Below are 19,437 nucleotides of genomic sequence, written 5' to 3' on the forward strand. Positions count from 1 at the left end.
AAGTATTACATAGAGAAATTGAGTAAGTATTTCGGGTAGAATTTTCATTCAGTGGGAACAATGTTCATTCATTAAGTTTATGTATTTGGAATTTTCTTTGTACAATATGATATTTTCTGATTTTTTTTTTATCAATTCTTTATTCTACAGTTAAAATTTTAGAATAACTCCATTTCATTTGGTATTTTGTTTATAATATCTTGCAAAAAAAAGTCTATCAGTAACAAAATATTTATACTAGGAATAAATTTGATTTCTTCTGATTTACCATCGTCTCTCAAATTTTAAAGAAGATAATTGTTCGTATGTTTATATATTTTACAATGACAATAAATAATAATTAAAATCAATTGTTTATTAAAGTTAGATATTATATTTTATATTTTATATTTATAACATCTTATTTTTGGCTTTTCTATACCTCTTACGAATTACATAATTAAATATTTTATTATATTCACACATAATCAATAATGTATATTATTATATGTGAAGTGAAAACAAATAAAAAATTAAAAATACTATATTTAGAGGATAGAAAAGTAATTACAACGACTAAAATATGGACGTAAAACACGTAAAAATATTTAAAATTAAAGACATATGATTCCTTGTATCATTTAATGTAATGACTGTTATTCCTTGCTTTAATTACTTTTTTAAATAAAATGCAAACTGATAAAAAAATTCAAGTTTTTTAAATAAAATTATTTTCGTATTAAATCTCAAGTTATATATATTTGACTACTCTGTATTGTTAATTACAATGATTTTGTTACTCCACTCAATGTTTTTTTGCATTTATTCTAAACTCAATACATGACATTGTGACAAATTATGTATGAAAGAGAGATTTATTATTCATAATACTTTATATAATAATTGGTCTGCTTTACTATTGATTATTATTATCATTATTTATTTAAATAGGAGTAGTATGAATATAATACATAATGTTATTGATATTTTCTTACAAGACTTCCAAACTGTTTTTATCATAAATGATACATATTTTATATCACATTAGTCAAAACATTAGTTGAAGTAAAAATAATCTATCCTTCAAAACATTAGCCAACAAAAAAAAAATGAAGTAAAAATAAAAAGCATTAGTTGAAGATAAATATAAAGAAATTAGGAGAAAAAATTCTACTAAAATGTTATTTATTTCTATTTTATCATTTATTATTGAAAATATTTTAGTAATTCCTTATATAAATATTTTCAAAATAATATGAAAAATAAGTTATATAATCGATCACGAAATTTCAATTATAAATATCAGTAAAAACACGTGTTATACGTGTATATTTTTTATGATAAAAATAATAAAATTATTATTATTATAACTATAAAAGTAAAAATAAATATTTTTTCTTGTTTTATTGTACACAATTTGTTTTATAGATAATTATTTTGCTTTAAAAAATGGTTAAATATAACAAAAATAATCATATTAAAAAAGTATTTAAATTAAAAGTAATATAAAAGATGAAATTGGTAATATAGTCATTTTAATTTCAAAAACTGTTATTTAAAGAATAAAATGGATAAAAAAATATACACAGAAAGAAGTAATCTCTTTATAATATGATATAGATGATTATTTCTTTCTTTTTTACCAACTAAATTGCTTTCTTTAGTCTCTAATCCTTTTTCCCCATCTGCTACTAGAAATATAAAAGTTGGAGAGGATCCATATTTCCCCCAAAATATAATATAAAACATTTCTCACTTAATTAATATTTTCTATTAATACTTACTTATCCAACATCCAATAAAGTAAATTATTTTTAATTTTAAAATTTAAAACTAACTAACTTGACACATTTATAGCTGCATTATGTTACCTTACTGCAAAACAATGTGGCAAATTCAATTACCATATTAGTAAAAAAATGAAAAAGAACACAAATCAATGTGTTAGGTTCAGCCGGAGTCTCTGGTTGAGAATATTAAATTCAGTCAAAATTTGAAAATTTTGGAATCTGATGACTACTGTTCTTGCTATGTAGTTGGCATGTGCCTGTGAATCCATACACGATACCTCCAATAAATAAATTAACCAATTCAATAATAAGACTGTTATTAAATCTCAGAATATAGTTTGCAGAGTTTGTGATTCTCACCAAATTATTGGCAGGATCAGTTTGTAGGTTCTGCAAGTGATGCATATTGCATATTGCATATTTTTTCAGACTGCAAAATTTTGAAACCTATGTCTATATCTCTATATCAGAGGTAGAAAAGGAGAAAAAGATGCTTTAGCACCGAATCAGGAAACAGAATGAAGTTTTTTTTTATGTTAATGCCGTAATCATAAATTGATTGACCAAATCACCCACTTGCCAATAAACTATCTCTCTCCCTCTCATAATAATTTTGAAAACTAAACAACAGGGTGAGAGTGGAAATATTGTTTAAGGATTACATTGTCTTCTTTTGCATAGTATCGTTGTATTTGTAGCCAATTTCAAAACAGTTTTCATCAATCACAATAATTGACAAGACAAACACTAACCACGTTCATACCAATAAGACAGGATCATGAGCAACACAACACTGCTCTTTTGTGACATCTAATTCAAACGCACTTTTTGACTGCAATGGATATTGCTTATTTATAAGTGACAAGTTGATTCATCCGCACTTCTTATAATAAACGTTAAGAAGTAAACTTTAAATCTAACTCAACCTAACAGAACCCGTTTGTAAGGTGAAATTTGCATCTGATTATATACTATGAAATTGTTTTATCTCTAGTTAACGTGAGATTTCTGACAGCGAAAGAAGAACATATTGAGTAGATGGTAGTGGTTTTATTGAGGGATACAGATTTGGAAGGGTCAGGTCCAGGTCGTATGCATAAATATAACCCTCTACATGAGAACCAGCCAATATAAATGTACAAACTACAATGGACCATTATCATAAATAATTTCCCATTTTAGAACCAAACAAGAGGTTTGTCTCCAAGGAAAAAAAAAAGGTGCATATTTGATGAGGCTATTCTTAGGGACAGTGTTTCCTGTATTAGTTTCAAAACAACTGTATCAACCAAAAGCACACACTTCCCCTTTCCAAAAACACATGTCTAACACACAGTGAAAAGTAGGAATGGAGAGAAAGTGGAGAAAAAACATGAGACACAGAGAAAGGAAGTGCTAAGATGTTTGTTTTAGGGGTATGAGTATGATTTATCATTCAACATATCTTTGTTTTAGGTGACTCATATGCATAGGCATATATTTAATATTTAATTAACTCATTATAACATCGAATCTCATCAAGAATTGTTTATGATCTCTCTAGGAACCTTTTTTTTTATACACTACACAGTCCCACTGCATCCAACTTTCTTCTCTCCAATCAAGTATTCACTTCTTCTCCTCTCTCTCTCTCACACACACACACACTCACACTCACACTCACTGTCATAGCTAGTTCTAGATATTACTGTTGTTTGGTTTTTGATGGATGAAAAGTGGAAGCTGTCAAAGAAAGAAGCAGGTTGCAGAAGCCAGAATAGCACATCATCCACCAAGTCATTGTTCTCAAGGAGTTGTTCAACAAGAGGCTCTTCTTCAAACTCTCCCCTCTTGAGGAGCTTATCCCAAAAGAGTTCCTCCACTTCAAAAACCACCATTCCTAGGAGCTTCTCTCAGAAGAACCCCTCCATTGGTAAAAAATGCACCAGCTTAGCCAAGGAGCACAAAGCCAGATTTTACATCATGAGGAGGTGTGTAGCCATGTTAGTTTGCTGGCACAAGCATGGAGATTCATGAAGGAATCACAGATCCCTTTTCAGATTCTTATGTTATGCTTATACCAGCAAAATGCTGAAGGGATCTGGTTTTTTTTCTTCTTGGAATATATTCGTTTTGTAATTACCAATTGCATAAGGTGAGTTATATGATTCATTTACTTGGTGCTTAAAGCATATGTGTCTGTTTCTCTATATATATCTCTATATATATACACACACACACTTCGTTTAAGTATTATTCAACCTTCATCCTTCAGGGATTCAATTTCTGATCACATATCTATCTCTGGAACCATTAGTTTTTTACTACATGAGATAAATTTTTATGGAGAAAAGTATAGAGGCAAAGCTTAAATATAATATCACAGAAAGTGTTGATAATGTTCTTTCATTGGAATTGAAGTTTTATTTCTCCACTCTGCATAATAATCAGCTTTGTAAAATATTTTAGTGTATTATCAAACTGAAACGTTATTCTCTCAGAATCAGTGTACTTATATAATTATATAACTGTGTCTAAGTTTTTTTTTTCCTGAAAAAATAAATCTACACCCTCCTGTTCAGAGCTCATCTAATCTTGATTAAACCTTTTTTTAAGATTAATGTTAAACAATGATAACTAAACTAAAATCATGCTTAACTTCTGGTTCAGGATTTTCAAAAGGCTCTCATGTGTTAAATCCCATTTCTGACTCTATCACTAAATATATTTGTGTGTTTAGAAGGAAAGTTTTTGCTAACTTTATGGTAAAGCATAGGGATATTTAATTCAACCGCTTCAACTCATTATTACTATTTAATAGCACTTGGATCTGCATTGAAAATGCAAGCCACATTCTTACTTCGTTTTTCCCATAAAAAAACAAAAGTAACGGCTGACTCTTTAGTTCAAAATGTTAGAACCTGATTTTTGAAGGATTCTTCCCTTTTTTTTTCCCTTTCCAAAAGGGGAAATCTGCAATCTGAAGTCAGATATAGTAAAGAGCTTAGTTTTGGTGCAATTCATTGTTTTCTTTTTCCTCACCCCATCTCAGCTAATCTAATCCCAATTAGTAAATTAACCGTTAATTAGGCTTTACTTTGCAACATTTCACCCAAATGTAGTAACTATAAGGAGAAATAAACCAATCACTTCTGTTAATGTGAAATGTAAGTGTTACAAATTCAACTCTTTCTCGTTTGAACCAGAAAATTTCACGCGTGAAAACAAAAACAATACTGTTACTGTAACAATTTTTTTTCTAAACATGCACAGAATCATTTGTCCCCAAACGTGAACACTGCATCTTGAATAATTAGCTGGAGGCCACTAAACTTTGGAGATATACTAGCAACACAAATAAGCATAAACTATTAGGGGTTAACCTTGAGAAAGAAATTTCTGCTTATGGTCAACATATCTCTATTATTCTTGTCATGTGAGACAATACCTAATGGAGGAGTTCCTTCTTATTATGAATGACCCAAATAAAGTTAAAGTTTCTAATTTGCTGAAAAAAAAAACGACTTTAAATTAAATGTGAGCTTCATTATTGTTAAAGCAATGATACCAGATTAGACTGGTTTGGTAATAAAAAATGAGAAGTAAAATGTATCATTTCAATGAAGGAAAGTTTTTATTACATTCATATTCTGGATGCTATAACTCCATACACCCTTATTTTATCAGCACAAGAAAATTGGGTGGAGTGGAAGTATAGAAAAGTGATCCAGAAGGTAGAAAGAAAGAAAGAAAAACTGAAATGGCTATTAGGATGGTGACTCTTCACTCTTTCATAACTCTTTCATAGTTGGCAAACCCAAAATCCGGAAATTAATTAACTTAGAACTGGAAAATCAAAAAATTTTGCAGAATCATGATGATCAACACTTGGGAAGATCAAGTGGTGGAGGAGGCAACTTCTGATTAGGGAGCTTCCCATCCTCAACAATCCAAGCCATTCTCAATCCCCAACTAAGGTGCACATCAAAGTGACAGTGCATCAGCCACACACCTGTTTCATCATACACATCAAATTAAATCATGTCATGCAAAAAGATAAACATAAATTAAGCACAGTAATTCAGTGTCACCTGGGTTATCAGCAAGGAACCGGATTGCAACCCAACCACCAGAGGGCACACCAACAGTGTTCCTTTCAACTGGATCAACCAGATTGAATTTTGGAGGGTCAGTGTTGGGATTAAAGTTCCCAAAGCCTTGACCAACAACATAGAAATTAAAGCCATGAAGGTGCAAAGGGTGGCTCTCAGCTACTAAAATGCTAGTATCCTGAAGCACCACTTGCACGCTTGTGTTAAAGGGTATGACCACAGTCTTTGTTCCATTGGTGACCCTTGTGTTGTTCGGTGGGGTCCCAGTGTAGTTGAATGGTCTCAATGGCACGGCAGGAAAATCAGTGGTGTAAATGCCGTTATTAGCCTGCCCAAAGAAATGTTGCTGAAGAAGTGCTATAGAAGGAAGAGTGAAAGATATGTTGTTCATCGAGGCTGCAAATTTTGAACTGTTGTTTGGTCCTTGGCATGTTTGGTTTTTGGGACAGGGACTTGTTCCAAGTCCAACAGTGAAGAAAAAGCTCTTGTCAACTTTTTGAGGTACCTTGGCAGGGTACTTGGCAGTGTTCAAACTGCGAAATTTGCTTGAGAAGTTGGCAACGAAGGAAGTGTCGTTGATGGCTGGAAGGGAGGGTTTTAAAGTGGGAATGTTTTTGGCAGAAAGTGGGTTTTTCTTGTACTCTAGAATGCCAGCAACTGTGGAATTGTCGAAAGTGCCGGTGCCAGTGAAATATGGTCTCGCTAGCATGAAGAAAGTGGCATTTGGGTACTCAGGTTTTGTCTTTAACAGAACGTTTGAGGTTTGTCCCGGTCCTAGGACTATGATATCGGACTCAAAAGGTTTAACGTAAGTAGCATCAGCTTCAACAACGACCAGGGTGTGATTTGCAATGCTGAAAAAGAGCTCGTCATTGAGTGCAGCATTGATCAAACGAAGAAGGTATGTCTTCCCTGGTTTCACCTTTAACCTGAACGTCTCAGTCTCTGTCTCTGTCCACCATGCACATCAAAAGTCAAAACCTATCTTAATACTCCAATTTAGCCAAGTTATTTTGTACAAATAAAACTTGCGTAAAAGTAGATTTTTTTTTTTTTTCAGTGGATCAAAAGTGTAGCTTCAACAAGCTTTTACCGTTATTGGAGCAATTGTAGAGGGGACCAGGAAATCCGTTAAAGGTGTAGGCATCTGAAACATTTGGGCCAGCCCCTGTCTGAAGGGCTTGTGCAATAACAGCCTCTGGATCTGCGTTCCACCACTCACCTATGAGGGTCAATCATTGAAGCAACACAGGTGAGAAAGTTGTCTTTTTTGCATTGATTGTTCTTTCTTTTAACATGATTTTGTTAACTGAAATCAGAAAATTGTGTATTATGTATGTATGGTGATGGTTTGAGGCCTATACCAAAGAGGATGGGAACTTCCTTGTGGGGTTTTTCAAAAGGGTAAGATTCGTTGAGCCTAGGGAGAAGGATAAGAGGTCCATAGATAGTGGCTCTTAACCATGAAATGTGAGCATGCCAGAAAAGAGTTCCTCTTTGTCCAACAATGGTGAAGTTGTACACGTAACTCTGACCAGTTTGAATGGGACATTGAGTTATGTAAGATGGACCATCTGCCCATCCACTTCGAAGCTGTCTCACTCCATGCCTATTATTGTCAATTTATATGTTAGTTGGTAGCCACACAATAATCCACTGCATGCATGGACATATACTAGCTACAAGATGCACAAAATATGTAGCATACAAATTAATGCTGATACTTTTATCATTGTTTTGTTAGGTACACTTGTCTTGTGGGCAAAGAATAACAAAATCATTAGTTTTACAGAGTTAAGATCATATATATATAGATATATACCAGTGTATGGTGACATTGTTGGGAACATGATTGACCACCTTAACCACAATTCTGTCACCTTCTCTTGCAGTAATTCTAGGACCAGGGAACTTCCCGTTCACTGTAACCATGCTCTTTATGTGGCACAGCCTCGTAACATTACTCAACCTTATCTGGAAACATAATCAAATAAATATTCATATCACCTTTTTTCTGCAGAAAGGCACAACTAATCTTTAGCTGCATTGAGTGATAAAGATTAACTCTTTTCACTTCAGAACTCTCACTATATATATATATATATATATACTGTAACTAGTTTCACTTTAGACCTCTCACTAGATAAATACATGTTTACATGGTATAAGTTTTAATATATACATATACATATACATGTGTATGTGTGTGCATATATATATATATGTGTGTGTGTGTGTGTAATGCTCACATCAAACTTGTAGTGTCTTGTAACGCTTCCATGCTTTGAAGTAGTGGCGAGAATAAATTCGGGAAAGGAACTGAGGAAGCTTGTGGCAAAGAGGAAAGCTACAAAAAGTTCTGGTGATGAAGGAACAGTTGAGACCATTTTTGTTTCAATATTGTGTTTTGGGCCTCAGTGAGTGAGTGAGTTTGGAAATATTAGTTACAATTAGCTGCATGCTAAACAAAGTTGTATATATAGAGACAGAGATAGAAACCACAAATAAATGTTTGGTCGAACAGGTTTATCTGATCAGTGTGTCCATGTTTCAAAACGAAGCATGCCTGAAGAAGATTGATTTTCACCTACTCTGTATGGTCCCATCTTTCTTATACTTTGGAGTGTCACTAACGTTAATTTTATTTATTTAACCTGTTTTGTCTCATCTTATGTGCCCCGTTTCGTACTCTCTAATTACAGTTTCTTTCCCATCTGCACCCAACACCTCCTATCTAGACTTTTTCAACAAAAGTGGTCTCCAATTTGGAAAAAATATCTTTCTTATTTTTCTCAAAGAATCCAACAATAATTTGAAAAAAAAAAAACATACAAAGTCATTTTTAAGTTTAACTTAATCCTACAATATCAGTTTGTAAGGTGAAGTTTGTATCCACACTCTACAAAATCAGTCTGTAAGATGAAGTTTGCATCCACTTATATACAGTAAACTTCCTTATCTCTAGTTGATATGAGATCTACAACACATTCCAAATATTACTAGAATAGGTTTTAACCCATGACTCTGATACCATGTTAAGAGGTGGACTTCAAACTTAACTCTGTTTTGTATTCACTTGTATACTATAAATTTGTCTTTATATGTCGTGAATTGTGATATAAATATTTATTATTAATGTATTCGGATTTGAGGTTAGACAAGCTATGCAAATGGAAATTTAGGCTTACAAATTAAGAGAAAAAAAAATGAGAACTTTTGGTTTGGACGTTTTTTTTTTTCTGAATAAAAACTTGTAATGATATGATGAAAAGGATAATTGGTGGACTTTGTTAGGAATCCCAAGTGTGAGTCTAAGTCCTACGTTGATCAGAAATGAGGAAGTAGAAAGACCCATAAATCCATTGTCTTAAAGTTTTGGGTTGAGAGTGGTGTCAGCGTCTTATGTGGTTAGGCGCAGATCTCATTGATGTTATAATCCTAACAGACTTAAACATCTCCACGTAGTTAAATTCGTTTAAGAAGAGTAATAGGAAAAGGGCGTTTTCAAATAAACCGTTAAGGCTTGCTAACTAAGCCACACTTAGATTGCTACACTAATAATTTAAAAATGGTTCTGATAAAAAATGATTTCAGGTGAGGCTTAAGTGGGTGTGCCTGGTGGTGATGGCACACTTCTCAACTAAACAGTACCGTAAGTAAGTGAGTTAGAGCCACAAAGAAGGAAAAGGACATTTGATCCAACTTTTCTTTTAGCCATCAAAACAAATGAGCAATAATCAACCAAGCAGAGATTAGGTTCCTGGTTAATTAAGTCTAGGATCAACGTTTCAATCACAGGCTTAATCACCAAGACAGAAAGATTCATTACAAAGCCAAAATAATCAAATCAACATTGACAACAATCTACGAACTTCGATATAAATTCAGCTTTTCAAATACATTTCTCTTCTGGGACCACATAACTCACCCTTCATTACCAAATACCTCAATTTAGATTTACCTTTTAACATTATTCAGAGGTCGAACTGCATGCAAAGAAATTGAAGCATGAAAGTTTCTCACCACACCAGTTAGTTTTCTGGATTAGACCATTATAATATAAATTACTTCAATCCAATTCTAGATAACGTGGAATCTTATGATGTATCAAACTAAAATAAGGAAAGTTAATATATTTTATCGCTGAGTACCAATTTCGTTCATCCCCGACAGCATCGTAGAGATTTCATTTTGTACTTGTTTTTGTCTGATCAAGAAAAAACGTGATGCTTTTTGCCTTTGGATTTAATGGCAAAATACAATACTTCTTCATCATTGAATCTGGCCAAAGTTGATGTAATATTTTTAAAAGATGCTATTATATGGGCTATTTCATTGCATTTTGGATTCATACGTTACTAAATTAAATACTATAATGTTTTTGGCTTGTTGGTACTAAATTCCATATTTCAACAGGCGGTGGCTGACAAATCTAGTTATATCCTAGAACTATAAAATGTATACATACACAATAATTTATATCAGCTTAATAACTGCAGAAGTAGCCTGTAATAAAACGTTTTGCTGACTTATTCTTTTTCAGGAATAAATATACTGTAATGCATATCCGTCACTTAAATAAAACTGATATAAAAAATATCCATCTCTTGAAAAGAAATCCTACTTGTCATCATAATGCTAGCATTAAATATGCTTTACCCTTTTGATTGATTCACAGGATCAACAAACTGTACTCATGAATTCACATGGCAGGATTGGATATGGAGGTCTGCATGAATAGCTGCTAGTTATGACCAGTCACTGTTAGAGAAAAAAATAACTTTCGATAGAAACTAGGGTTGGGGTAGGCCAGGTAATAGACCCTTTCCTTGTTTTGAACGCGCAACAAAGGCAAAACTGAAAAAAAGAAAAAAAAAACTTGGCAAACTTTGGAAGAGAAAAAGTATTTTACGCATTATATAGACAGCTCATCTAATCACAATGGATAAGTGAGCCGTTCTATATAATTAATTCAAACCTTATTTAACTTCTTGTCAAGTCCAAAGTAGTTACCTAATCTAACATGTATTAGTGAAGTCAAAAGCAAAAAATTAAATTGAGTTATATGTTGTACATAATTAGTTACATCTAGGAATTGCTAACACAAACAGCTAAACCTGCAAATTTATCAGAAGACCATTCTTAAGGATGGCGATGTCTTAACTTAAATGCTCCGAAAAAAGAAATATGTTGGTGAAAGATAAAAGATAAGATTTATCACATGCACTATCATCATGAGCCTCCCACAATATAAATTTGTAATGCGTATTTATATATCAAGAGATACACATGTCTCAGTAAGAATTCTCGGGATAAGTGAACATGGACTAGAATACAATCATATACTCATTGCCAAGCTCATTATATACGCCAATACAGAATAATATATACATATATATACTTGTTTCCATGAACATACACTTCAAGGCATCACATTATGCATTTTACAGCCATATCTAAACCATCAGATTACGCAATATCTGAACCATCGGATTCGCTCTCCCTGCTTCCCCCACTTCCCGACCCTATCCTTAATTTGCACACAGGACATGTTCCTTGTTGCCGGAGCCATGGATCAATGCAATTGGCATGAAACTGGACAAAAAGAAAATTAGTCATTTATGATACGCAATATAAATGATATATATCACCCTTTATAGCTTTAAGTAAAGTTAAATTATTAACCAGTTGTGAAGGAGGAATAAGTTGCAGCAGAAGTTAATTGACAGCCATCATGCTTTCATTAAACAAAATAAAAGATTTAGGTGCAGGGTCTTTGATGCTTTAGGTTTTATTTTTCAAATAAATTTAGAGTCTAATATCAATGATAATATGCAGAATAAAATTTGCGTTAGTTGGTTCTAGTTATCAAAGAAAAACTCGAACTTTAATACGAAAATAATTCCTCCCCACATTTCACATTCTCTTATCATTTAAGGTAATGACGCATCTTCTAAAATGTATAAATTACTCTAATTACTACGACAAAAACAGTCTTCTTTTTGATTGAAATACCCTCACTGAAAGAGCTAGAATAATTGTGTACAGACAAAAATGAGCATGATACTTTAGTTCAAATGGATTTGACTAGAATAGAAAACTAAGAAGACTAATGATTATCACAAAATAAATCTGATAATATGAGATAAGTACTAGTTTCCACTAGGGGTGATCAAACCTGATGCAAGCATGGTAAGCTACGAACAAGCTCCCCCCTCTTAACTTGGTCCAAGCATATAGTACATGTCAGCTCATCTTCTGAACCTCTGATACCTGCCTCTGTTCCTCCAGATTCTTGTTTAATCTGATTGACCATTAAACAAAGAAACTAAAAACAGTCCCCTTCCAGGAATAAGAAGTATGGAAGCCATCAAGTGGGGGCAATTTCTTCAAACATCTTGGATTAAAAGAATCATATATATCTCTTTTTCTTCAAAAGCATATCCATGAAGAATGAATAGAACACCATATTAGGGCCAATTATCGAATAGTTTGCTATCTATATCTCGGGGCATTGTCTAAAGTACTTATGAGAGGCATTAACAGCAATATAGACCACCAGTAGTATATAAAACTAACAACCAAGAGTAAAACCAGGCAACACATTAACATCATTATAACAATAAAATACAATGACTTGACAACCTAGGCTAGAAAAGGTAAACAAACCAAAAGAAGAGACAGTTAACATATGTTTACCTCAGCTGCACCTGAAGAGGATGCCAGACCGGCAGAGCCATCCCTGTTAACCCAACAACTTGTATCAGATTATTTATTATGGTTTAGCACTTTACATAAATGCAAATGCACACAAAGGAGGAAACTAGTCCTATAAATCAGTTAAACTGGCATGAGAACCATAAAATATATAAATAATAAAAAAAAAAGACTAACAAATGCATTTTTCTCTATAATCTTAACTAATGATTCCTGAGCAATGATATAACAGCACAGCCTCTTTTCACAATTGGTCATCTAGTACGCAATGAGTGAAAATCATCCCTTCAAGATCCTCATTCTACTACCCAGTGATTATGAGCCTTGTACATGACATCTATTTTACCACAAATGTAGGATGAATATTAGCAATAACTATTTGGTTTTCTAATTAGAGTCACAACTGCTGGTCTGCGTACACCTTTAGCAAAGCTAACCTTAACAGCTTCGCTGAGGCATGCCAATTTCTCCATGGAACATGATTTATGCTCCATATTCAATGGTTTTCTAAACCAAAATATCAAGGAGTGTGGACTTTAAACTCACCCATCTCTATCAGAAGTCAGTGCCTTCTACAAAATAGTTAGAATAGTGTGCACTGACCCTCCAAACAGTGAGCTTCAGGAAAGGGAAAATGCAAGCTAATGCAGCTAGCCTTTCTTCTGGTTCATTATTATCACTATCATTTTATTTATTTATTGAAACAATTACAACTCACTTTGGTGGGACTGGAACTTTATAAGTGTGAATAGGCAAAGCATTTATCTCTTCCTCAGTCATTGAACGAGTACTAGGAGCAGTATCAGTGTCAAGAGCTCTCAAAGTTTCATAATCTGAAACAAAATCAAGAAAAAAAACTTAACAAAATAGAGGAATATAAGCCTTAATCTGCTTTCAGCACCTATCTTGGGGCCTTTTCAACTAAGAAAAGATATTAAAATACATATTCAAGGTACAACTCATAAACATAATACCTAGCTCATCAAATTCACGGTCAAGGAGTGCAAGTTGAAGTCTAAGTCCCTGCAATCTTCCTCTGGTCGCAATTGCAATAGATGGTGGCATGTGAAGACGGAGTTCAGTATGGCCAAGCAACCCAGAGGCTGCTGCAGCATGAGCCCTAGCCTGTGCTTGAAGCTGTTGACAAGTTGCATACATCCTCAGACTTGTAGCCATCACAAAGATAGCCAGTACAACCCAGAGCTGAAATGTTATGTGCCAAGAATTAATTTCTTACTTCAATGCAGATAAGTAACTTGCATGGCAGTGAGTACATCAAATTTAGCATTTTTTAAGTGATTTACTTACCAAAAAATGATGTAACATCTGAGGGGAGTTTAATATCATGAATATCAAAATAACTGGCAAATAAGCATGTCAGATACAGATTAAGAATAGGCTTTACGAAGCAGTATAGCAATAGATACAGCAGAGCAGACATCACCTGTGATAAGAAAAGCTAGAGAATTCCCATTAACTGGGCGAGCTGGATGAACCCGCTGATAGGAAGAAGTAGGAAAAGAGAATGAGAATTACAGTCCAATTATGTACAATTTGAGTTTAGCGGGGGGAAACTAGAACACAGATTGACATTCACACATATCAAACGTACCATCAAGGTTCTTTCAGGAACATATTCTGAAAAGCCACTTTCAATATCTCCCCTACTACCTCGGAAGACAAAACTCATGATTGCAAAGGAGCTCGTCCAGCCAACAATTCACGACAACACTACCTGTGAGCTATTAATCGATGTCTAAAAGTTACAATAACACAAATTTGTATACTGATTATGAAAGAATAAACATGTATTAAGTCATTCAAGAATCAAACAAGCAAACATAATTCCACCCATGAATTTGTGAAGACTGAATGTTTAGTCGCAGTAAACTCATTCCTATAGATTGATGGTTATTTGCAGGAAAGATAATTTTTATTGTTGAAGATTAGAAGACAAATCATATCTCACATTCCAGTATCTTATCTAGACATTTTTTCCGCAAAACACACATAGATCATTATGTTCATCAAGGTGCAAGATTCACAACTTCGGAAAAGGGATCGACCATTCTTTATTCTAGTGAAAACATATGGTGAATGATTTTTGTTTTTGAAGCCAAAGCTAAACCCATTGACCTATATAGGTTTTTGTCTCATTAGCTCAGGAGATTGTAAGAGTCAGAATTGCAAAAAAGAAGTGTGGGTATACATAATAACTTAAAGAGTGTAAAAAAAAAAAAAAAAAAAACTCCTCCTTCCCATGTATTTAACAATTTAGTCAATTTCCACACAAAACTCTCTCACTTGTGAGGAAAAGTTCTAAGAAAATAGGGTGTGTTTTCGCATTTTTAAGAATAACATGTTGGTGCAGAATGCAGATGCTTTTGCTAATTTAAGGGACCTTGCTCTTCAACTCGATCAACCCGTAAAAACGGCGATTTGGTGAAACAAAACTGTTAAGATGGCAGGGAAAAAATATGAAGAAAAAAAACCAATTTCAGGCAAATTCTCACCGGAAAAAATGAAGAGTGCCTGAAAAGTTAACAGAAATAGGAAAAAGAAACAGCTACAGCCACCACAGTCAGAAAACCACATTACAATTATTGAGATGTGAGGTTCATCAAATTATAGAAACGGATGTAATGTAAGACTACATTTTCTTACAAACATTTAACGGAAATATGGTCTCCTTGGTTCAATTTTCCAGCACTGAAACACATCATCGTAAACTGCAAAAACAAAAAACCATGAACATGCTTACCAAAATCAAATTGTCCCCAAATGGATTTGTAGTTGTACCAGGGATTGGTCCGTCACTGTCTACGTTGTTGGTGTGGTGTGGTGTGGTGACGGTGGGTTCAGTCACTGATGTGCTGCAATATGAGATTTGGAAAATACTATTTGTGGAAACATTATATTATATATACATATATAGATATAAAAAATTACATTTTTAATTAATCCATAGTATATGAGGCATACTTTTCCTCTCAAAATTATTAGCATTGCTTTTCCGCGGACGCAACCATCTTAGTAAGTATTATTAGTTAAACAATTCATTAGCTTTAAATAATTTTCTAACTCTAGATTGTAATAAAATAAGAATAAGAATATACAAAAGAAAAAGTAGAAAATCATTTTTTTAGAAGAAGATAAAAATGTATACTTATAAATAAAGGAGGGACTAAAACGTAGTGATGAAAAATTGAATAATTGAGTATATGGTGGGTAACAAATTGAGGTGAAGTGTAGAGTTTTGAAGATGACACGTGGAATCGGTAATTGTGGAGGTATTGTGGTTGCAGTGCCACGCCTTGTTCGCATGCAGAAAGGTGCACCCATAGAACCTCACAATCAACACCGACACTACCACCATTTGACATCAAATTGCTGACACACGTTAAATTAGATATAATTTTAATTTACCTGTCACATATAACTTAAAAAAATTATATATACATATATATATATATATATATATATATATATATATATATACATGCTTGCTAATAGAGTGAGCAATTAATTTTATTTAAATATAATTGGTTAATATTATTTTACTGCGGAAACTTTTCGGACTGGACTGCCTATAAATGATTAAAATTCGGTACAACTATATTTTATCAAATAAAAAATTATTATAGTAGAATGTTTAATTATATAGTGACAAAAGAACTTATAGAAAAAGTATATTACTTGTATATAATAGTATGCCTATAGTAAATGATTAATTTCACCCAAAATTTCAAACATAAAACTTCATATCCCAAATTCAGAATTGGTAGAAAGTTGTTGGAGTCAGACAAAATGTTGGATATTGAGAATTTTCTAGCTCTATTATCCACTACATTCTAGACATGTGGCAAGTGCACCATCTGAAAAATCTAAGCACATGAATCAAAAAGGTAACCCATTATGTGGAATCCACCACAATCTGCGCGAATTATCAGAGCCACCTGAATTGAACATACCCATAGGAACCAGAAGAGAAAGAGCATCTAAGGAGAGTGTAAATAACAGTCACTATTTCCTAATTAAAGAATTTCAGATGAATTATGGTTTACACAGCTACATAGAACAATAATTTAGATGATGCTGTTCTTCATTCTCATTCGTATTCCCAATTAATTCAAAAGGGGTCACACAGGAAAAGTGACATATCATCATCGTCATCATCAGCAGAAGCACATTGGTCAAAACATTATGGTTCTGTGCTGCAAGTTGAAAGAAGCATCTAAAAATAACAATTCTTAAAGAATCCTCAGAAATAATGGACTAACGTAATATTATAAACAAATCAAATCATTCAGTGGACGGGGAACGAAACATTAATCATGTTTCTCATTGCCCGGTCCACTGCCAGAGAGTCACTGGTGCCAACTTGATAGCACACAAATGTTTGATCCGCTCGTAGCCAAAAAAAAAATTGCACATTTCCTTGTATTGATGATGAATCAAAGCACTAGAGTCCCAAAGAGAGATGGGAAACTAGAATTTCTTGTATTGATGCTAGTTACATGCTATTTACAGTATGAATTTCATGACCCAAAGTTAAAAAGATTGAAAGAGTATTGCTACTGTTTGCAAAATTGCCATCACCAATTAATCATCCAAAACAAAAGTTCTGCTATGTCTCCGTGAGCTTCTGCTGAAGACTGAACTCACATGACTTCGGCTTCTACTCACGGAAGCATGTTCAGAAGATGACAGAGACGAAGAAGAGTTTCTAGAACCGATCCTTCCAAAGAATGAAAAGAAGTTGCGAACAACCCTAACAAACCCTCGACTCTCCCTAACCCTATTGCTTCTCACCGACCGAGAAATCCTCCTCGGAGCTCCGTTCGTGTTCAGTCCACCGTCCATCTCCGTATAAACCACCGGGAAATGATTCTCTCCGGCTCTGCGTCCGCCGGAAAATCGCCCCACGGCGAATCCCCCTCCTGGAAGCCTCCAGATAGTCAACCCTATCGCCTCCTCGTCGATCTGACTCGGAGCCCTAGTTTCCAAATCGGAAGGAAGCTCGTGGCGGCACACCGGGCACGAGTTCCGCATGGAGAGCCACGGGAGGATGCAGTCGGAGTGGTAAATATGTTTGCAGGGTAACTCACGCGCCTCCGCGTGGAGCTCAAACGCCTCCTTGCACACGGCGCAGTGCGCGTCGGTTTCGACCTGCGTTTCACCGATCTCGACAGTCGGCATGGACTCGATCGCCGCCTTGGACGCCGGAGGGTTCTCCGGGCGGCCGAAGCCGTTCATCTCGATCTGCGCGAACTGCTCCAGTAGGCGGTCGAAGCCTGAGCCAAGGAGGAACTCCGACATGGTGGGCGGGAGCGGACGGAGACCAGTCCCGTCGCCGTCATCGTAGAAGAGCTCAAACGTGCTGGCGCCTTCGTGTTCGGCGGCGGAGTCATCGCCGGGTCCCCGGAGAACGATGACCGGGTTAAAGGGGGAGCGGTTGCCAGCAGCATCGCGACGGCGGCGGCGGAACCCCTGTCGGCGGAGCGAAAGATGGTCGTCGGGGAAAGGGCTGAGACGGTGGCGCGGCGAGGCGTCGGCGCGGATCTCTTCGACGAAGCCACTCTGGCAGTGGGGACAGGCGATGGTGGCCTCCGATGAGAGGTGAACGAAGCGGGTACAGCTGTAGCACCAATACGACGGCGTTCCTTGTTGCGTGTCGGAATTCATGTTTTTGACGAAATGTAGAGAGAGAGAAGGAGAAAGAGTGTTTGGGGAGGGTTGAAGGGGGAGAGCGTGTATATAAATGAGAGAGAGGAGCGTGTGTAAGTGTATATGTCTGTATGAATGCGAACTGCAGAGGAAATAACAACGTTTGCGTGTTTCATTTCCCACGCGTTAAAACCTAATCTCAACATACATCCAAACTTCTCACTTCTTCTAATTTTTTATCTATTATTTCATTCAGTTATTTTTTTCGTGTTCAAACCTGGTAAATACCACACTCTACCAACACTAATTTTGTTTCATTCTATTATAATTTTAAACAAGATTGTTGTATTTGTTTATTAACTTGTAAGTCTAATTTCTCATGTTAGCAAATTTTTTAAAAGTTTGATGAAATTAAGACAAAAAGGTATGACTTAATTTGAATACAACTGAAACTTTACAACAAAATAAAATTTAAATATCTTCAAGTTGATGCATTCTCTTAAACTTTGTATCAGGTTTTTATAAACCACAAAGTTGACTCTTGAATTTAAAATAAACTATAAATAAGTCAGAATTACAGCTAGAGAAGGATTTCGGATGTTAATTCATATTAAATTAATCAGAATTTGAGAGAATAGTTTACTAAAAATAGGAAAGGTAGGAGATTGTTAGATTGAGGATTATTGGTGACTTGCAGAGGAAGATTGAGAATGGTTTAGCGTTTTGAAATTGAGAAAGAATAAGTATTTTAATTACAATAATGACCAGGCGAAAGAAACAATAAAAATGACATTTTTGGTTAATATTTAAAAATTGTTTATTATATGTGAAATAATTGGATTGAGAGCGGAAGGGCATGAAAGAAGGAGAAGGAAATAAGAGTGTTGACCATTGACCGTTGACTGGGAGAGAAGAGACGCTGAGACGCCCATTTTGATTTGAAAATGTGAAATAATTTATTATTTAATAAAAAAGTAATAAAGTGTTTAGCGAATGTTGTTACTGTTGGCACCACAGTGGGTTATGTTATGATGATAAGATTAGATTCCTTAAACGAGGAAAAAGGTTGTGTTGTGTTGTGGTGTGTGTGTCTTGTGATGTGGTTTGGTTTGGTGTCGACACTTTTCCATTTCACAACTCTCTTATTGACCATCGCATTTTCCATGTTCCCCACTTCCACGCTCCCTTCTCTA

The 19,437-nt window shown here is 34.7% G+C and overlaps 4 protein-coding genes across 6 annotated transcripts; 1 reads left to right on the forward strand and 3 right to left on the reverse strand.

Annotated features, from left to right (window-relative positions):
• The first annotated feature begins 3,010 nt into the window (after positions 1-3,010).
• LOC114170565 lies at positions 3,011-3,940 on the forward strand. Its single transcript, XM_028056068.1, has one exon. The coding sequence runs from the start codon at positions 3,474-3,476 to the stop codon at positions 3,783-3,785; it is 312 nt and encodes a 103-aa protein (XP_027911869.1). The 5' UTR covers positions 3,011-3,473; the 3' UTR covers positions 3,786-3,940.
• Positions 3,941-5,344: 1,404 nt separating this feature from the next.
• On the reverse strand, positions 5,345-8,309 carry LOC114168746 (laccase-2-like). The gene is made up of 6 exons (XM_028053660.1): positions 8,110-8,309; positions 7,683-7,834; positions 7,225-7,469; positions 6,954-7,082; positions 5,840-6,811; positions 5,345-5,760 (listed from the first exon to the last, which is right to left on the reverse strand). Exons 1-6 carry the CDS (start codon positions 8,245-8,247, stop codon positions 5,630-5,632), a joined length of 1,767 nt encoding a protein of 588 aa, XP_027909461.1. The 5' UTR covers positions 8,248-8,309; the 3' UTR covers positions 5,345-5,629.
• A 2,797-nt stretch (positions 8,310-11,106) lies between these two features.
• Positions 11,107-15,526, reverse strand: LOC114168659 (E3 ubiquitin-protein ligase SDIR1-like). Of its 3 annotated transcripts, XM_028053557.1 has the most exons (10): positions 15,377-15,519; positions 15,242-15,306; positions 14,190-14,319; positions 14,022-14,076; positions 13,886-13,938; positions 13,552-13,780; positions 13,296-13,410; positions 12,560-12,602; positions 12,039-12,164; positions 11,107-11,455 (listed from the first exon to the last, which is right to left on the reverse strand). In XM_028053557.1, exons 3-10 carry the CDS (start codon positions 14,265-14,267, stop codon positions 11,330-11,332), a joined length of 825 nt encoding a protein of 274 aa, XP_027909358.1. In that variant the 5' UTR covers positions 14,268-14,319; positions 15,242-15,306; positions 15,377-15,519; the 3' UTR covers positions 11,107-11,329. The 3 variants fall into 3 exon arrangements, with proteins under 3 accessions (XP_027909358.1, XP_027909360.1, XP_027909357.1); XM_028053559.1 differs by lacking the exon at positions 15,242-15,306 and having other exon boundaries at positions 14,190-14,312; positions 15,339-15,526; XM_028053556.1 differs by lacking the exon at positions 15,242-15,306 and having other exon boundaries at positions 15,339-15,514.
• A 1,462-nt stretch (positions 15,527-16,988) lies between these two features.
• On the reverse strand, positions 16,989-18,344 carry LOC114169877 (E3 ubiquitin-protein ligase RDUF2-like). Its single transcript, XM_028055253.1, has one exon. The coding sequence runs from the start codon at positions 18,260-18,262 to the stop codon at positions 17,180-17,182; it is 1,083 nt and encodes a 360-aa protein (XP_027911054.1). The 5' UTR covers positions 18,263-18,344; the 3' UTR covers positions 16,989-17,179.
• Between the last annotated feature and the right edge of the window lie 1,093 nt (positions 18,345-19,437).

This window comes from Vigna unguiculata, chromosome 11 (genome assembly GCF_004118075.2).
Source record: "Vigna unguiculata cultivar IT97K-499-35 chromosome 11, ASM411807v1, whole genome shotgun sequence".
In the NCBI taxonomy this organism is placed as follows: Eukaryota; Viridiplantae; Streptophyta; class Magnoliopsida; order Fabales; family Fabaceae; genus Vigna; species Vigna unguiculata.

Bases quoted from the DNA above. Each gene is read 5' to 3' on its own strand.
- LOC114170565 (XM_028056068.1), top strand. From the start codon at position 3,474: ATGGATGAAAAGTGGAAGCTGTCAAAGAAAGAAGCAGGTTGCAGAAGC.
- LOC114168746 (XM_028053660.1), bottom strand. From the start codon at position 8,247: ATGGTCTCAACTGTTCCTTCATCACCAGAACTTTTTGTAGCTTTCCTC. The intron at 7,083-7,224 runs GTATAGGCCTCA...TGACCCTCATAG, and splicing joins GGAAGTTCCCATCCTCTTTG to GTGAGTGGTGGAACGCAGAT. The intron at 5,761-5,839 runs GTGACACTGAAT...ATGATGAAACAG, and splicing joins GTTCCTTGCTGATAACCCAG to GTGTGTGGCTGATGCACTGT.
- LOC114168659 (XM_028053559.1), bottom strand. From the start codon at position 14,267: ATGAGTTTTGTCTTCCGAGGTAGTAGGGGAGATATTGAAAGTGGCTTT. The intron at 12,603-13,295 runs GTGAGTTGTAAT...TTGGGTTAACAG, and splicing joins AAAGTTCCAGTCCCACCAAA to GGATGGCTCTGCCGGTCTGG. The intron at 12,165-12,559 runs GTAAACATATGT...ATGGTCAATCAG, and splicing joins CCTCTTCAGGTGCAGCTGAG to ATTAAACAAGAATCTGGAGG.
- LOC114169877 (XM_028055253.1), bottom strand. From the start codon at position 18,262: ATGAATTCCGACACGCAACAAGGAACGCCGTCGTATTGGTGCTACAGC.